Raw genomic sequence first — 4,162 nt, forward strand, 5'->3', positions numbered from 1 at the left:
TGTGTGTGTGTGTGTGTGTGTGTGTGTGTGTGTGTGTGTGTTTGTGTGTTTATAGTGGTTTCTTTTTTTTTTTTAACAAAATAAGTAATCAGTTTGGTGACAGACAGGATTTGGTTTAATAATCACAAGTTTTAAATGTAAGCGGCAATAAGTTTCATGCTTCTGATAGTATAATGGTCGGACGAACTAGCTTAGCATACCGTGCATTATTACGCAGTCGTTCAGTCTCAAAATATACATAGATATACTTATATGTACAAAGGAATAGTCTTCGAAATATTGAATATGTTTTCAGATTATGATATTAACTAATGAAATATAGATATCATACATTTAAGGCAGTCCTTAGAGGTTTGTGTGCGAGGCTTTGGTTGCGAATGTAACACTTGATCAGCAAGTTTTGCGATGAGTTTATAGGAATAATTTATGTCTTCAATGGTCGCCTGATATGCATGAACAACAAATCGAAGGAACACATTATCATCAATTTTGGAACATCCTATGTGAATTTCTCTGGTCAGGGTAATCGATTTGATTAACTCTTCATTGATTTCATTACTCCCCTGTAATAAATACAATAATAAGCAGATATAGCTCAATAAACAGATAATAAATGCTACGTAGTAATAATAATTTATAAGAATAATGAAGGGCCGGTTACCCTGTTGCCATAGCATTTTACCAAATAACATTGAACGGAATGGAGTAACTTGAAATGAAGTGTCAATAAGACAATTCAGTATCCGATGCTGGAATTGGAACCGCGATGTTGTGATGGTGATTGCAACACTCTGTCGCTAGGCTACAGGCTTCAACGTACATTTGGCAGGTACCTGATTAAATCTATGTCCTTATTAAATGGTGCCAATGCTTTGAAGCAAGAAATATTAAAGGTAATGTTCTGAATACTGTGTTCTGAATACAAACTTTTTGTTAGAGCTTGTACTAAAAGGAAGGAAATAAATATGTTTATCTTCATCGAGTTGTTTACAGAATCCTTTTAGTTCGGTCTTGAACTCTTTCCTTTGTTCAAAGAATCATTGATGTTTTTTTTTTTATACCGACGGATTCTTTGTAAATTATTGGGAATGAATTATTAGAAAACTCCTTCGATTTCCGGTACATCAATTATTTCATTCTGTATTTGCAATTCTCGCCTTTACCATTTTACTTCAGTGGAGTTGTTTCGTTATTCATTGACTGAAGAATAAAGAGATCCTTTCCATCTTTTTCTGAATATTTTTTCTTGCTGCTTCCTGGGATTTTGGATACTCTGTGAGTGGATTTCGTCAAGTGTCCAGTTTCCTTTGTCGCCAGTAGTAGTAGTCTTATTTGTATCACCTGCTTTCACTGCATGACCGAGCGCAGCTCTGTGTGCCTTGGATATGTGCTGTGCTCTGTTGTGATGCTCTTTTTTTTACTGTATTGAAATTGTTTTACGTAGGATGTGTGCGGTGCCTAGAGTTGCTATTTGCCGTATGTTATATATACTTGTAAGTCCTGTTGCTTTTGTAATGTATTTATCGGAATATTTTTTATCATACCTAAAGCACCTACTGTGATAGACATTGTTTCTGTTTTTAGACTCCACATTTGAGTTCTATTTCCAGGTTTTTGTATTTTGAAAGTTTATTCGTTCCTTTAAGAGAAACATCGCCATCTGTTGGTGTTGATACCTCTATTAGAAAGCATTTTTCTTGATGATCTCTGAAAACTATATCTGGCCTATTGGCTTTAATTCTCGGTCTGTGTGTATTGACATATCCTAAAGTATGGTTGCTTTCTCATTTTCTGTGACCTTTTTCTGGCGTGTGTCTATACTATCTTTTTTCTGTTGTTATTCCATAGTGTTAGCATAGCTTCAAGTGTATATAGGTCCCAGCTCTGTCGTGTCTGGGAATATATTCCTTCTTAGCCAGGACTGGACCGGTAGAGACAATATGGTTTATTGTTTCTTGTCCATCTCCACATATTCTGCAGTTACTTGTTATGTTTCTTTTCATTATATGTTTTTGGTAATTTCTGTCGGGAAGGCTCTGGTCTTGTGCAGCAATTAAAAATCCTTCAGTCTCTGTCATTTGAGTCCTGAGCTTCTCATACATTGTTTGGATTTTTCAGATGTTTTACAGCTTTTGCTGTGATTTCTTATTATTTCGTAGTTATTAGGTAGTATGACTTCTTGTTTGTATACGTCAGCTTCCTTAAAGATTGAAAACAATTTTTTGTGTTGTACGTGTTTTGTGGCTATTTGTATTAGTTTTCCTTGCTTCTGAAGTAGGTATTTCGGTAGTCCTGTGGTGGTTATTTTGTAATAGTTTTCTTGTTGCATAAGGCCTCTATCACTTTCTATACATTGTATATATAACCTTTCTATGTCAGATTTTGGATGGTGCACCCTAAATCTTGTCATTCTTCTTGTTTTCAAGTCTACTTTTATTAGTTTATTTAGAGTCCAGTTAAGAATATTGTAGCTGTAACGTAGAACTGGGACAGCTAGAGTGTTGATAACTATTATCTTTTTTTTTTTTGCATTGATCTCTGTTTTCAAGTGACAGCGTCCATCAAACTGACAGACAAGAACATCATACCCACATTGCACAACCCGAGAATTGGCAGAAAGCTTCAACCTATCAAAATCCGTCCTTCATGAGCACCTGGTAAAACTTGGGTACACAAATCGCTACGATGTTTGGGTACCACATGAATTGAGTGAGAAGAACCTTTTGGATCGCATTTCCATCTGTGATTCGCTTTATAAACGGAATGAAAACGCGCCTGTTTTAAAGCAAATTGTGACAGGTGATGAGAAATGGATTATCTTCCGAAATGTTCAGAGAAAGCGATCCTGGAGTAAACGCTATGAGCCACCCTTAGGAGGGTCTTCACCCTAAAAAAGTCTTTCTTTGTGTCTGGTGGGACTGGAAAGGAATTCTGTATACATACACACATACACGTATAAGGCGGCGAGCTGGCAGAAACGTTAGCACGCCGGGCGAAATGCTTAGCGGTATTTCGTCTACCGCTACGTTCTGAGTTCAAATTCCGCCGAGGTCGACTCTGCCTTTCATCCTTTCGGGGTCGATTAAATAAGTACCAGTTACGCACTGGGGTCGGTATAATCGACTTAATCCACTTGTCTGTCCTTGTTTGTCCCCTCTGTGTGTAGCCCCTTGTGGGTAGTAAAGAAATAATACACACATACACGTATAATATGTATTTGCATCTATACATATCGAGCAATATTATTTTTACAATAAATTTGACTGTGTATTCACAGTAATGAGTCCCATAAACAAATGATCCGTTGTTACTCTCGATTTCTTTGGCGGTTAAAATTGTATTCGTTTTGTCATCTATTGAAGAATTTCCGAGCAAATATTTATAACATTTTTTCTGTTCCTATTTAATGAAGCTGGTATTACAAAAGAGCGAGACAATAACTGCGCGAATAAATAAAAAATTGTTTACCTTCAGGCGAAAACACACAAGTGACATTAGATTCTCACCAATTAGTTCAAATCTTCCATCCTTATCTATCAACTCCCTAAATATGTGGGCCAATTTTATATCCTGAGAAGAAACAAATATGAAACAAAAAATCAAATGATTTAATGAGATGAAGGCTGGAGGGAATATCAGCCGAAACGTTGTGTTAACAACAAACAAGATGAGGACAAATATCCGTCAAATGTAAATAATGTAAACAATGTACATAATTCCTCATCTCTTAAATATAGAACTGGAAAACAATAGTATTTATACAAAACGACTCAACGCAATAGACGCAGTCTGAGAATTGTGGAGACCTTGCCTATCAACATGTCATCCTTATCAACAAACTGAGACCTGCTATACATAACAGAAGAGACAGACATGTTGCAAACTGGTAGCTATAGCAACAAAAGTCTGCGCATGTCACCATACTTCGCAACATTTTCAAAGCAACGATCATTTTCCATCACTCGCATGTCCACATATCCTGAAGAAGGGTTCATAACATGGAAATGTAGAATTACAAAGTAAACCTTCAACTTTGATTTGTTTTCTTTTTGTAATTTACTTAATATCGCATCTTGCACTGAGCCAGCTTTATCCAACAAGTTTCTATATGTATGTATGCATGTATGTATATATATATATATATATATATATATATATATAT

General features: G+C 35.9%; 1 protein-coding gene across 2 annotated transcripts in view; it reads right to left on the minus strand.

Moving 5' to 3' along the window:
- Nucleotides 1–92: 92 nt before the first annotated feature.
- Nucleotides 93–4,162, minus strand: part of LOC106872852 (aromatic-L-amino-acid decarboxylase) — a 59,745-nt gene continuing 55,675 nt past the window's right edge. Inside the window, exons 12-13 of one of the 2 annotated variants that reach the window (XM_014919987.2) lie at nt 3,469–3,570; nt 93–563 (exon numbers count right to left, since the gene is read on the minus strand). In XM_014919987.2, the coding sequence (XP_014775473.1) occupies nt 309–563; nt 3,469–3,570 (357 nt within the window). In that variant the 3' untranslated portion in view covers nt 93–308. The remainder of the gene's footprint in view (nt 564–3,468; nt 3,571–4,162) is intronic. The other variant, XM_052965963.1, reaches the window with a different exon arrangement.

This window comes from Octopus bimaculoides, chromosome 3 (assembly GCF_001194135.2).
Source record: "Octopus bimaculoides isolate UCB-OBI-ISO-001 chromosome 3, ASM119413v2, whole genome shotgun sequence".
In the NCBI taxonomy this organism is placed as follows: domain Eukaryota; kingdom Metazoa; phylum Mollusca; class Cephalopoda; order Octopoda; family Octopodidae; genus Octopus; species Octopus bimaculoides.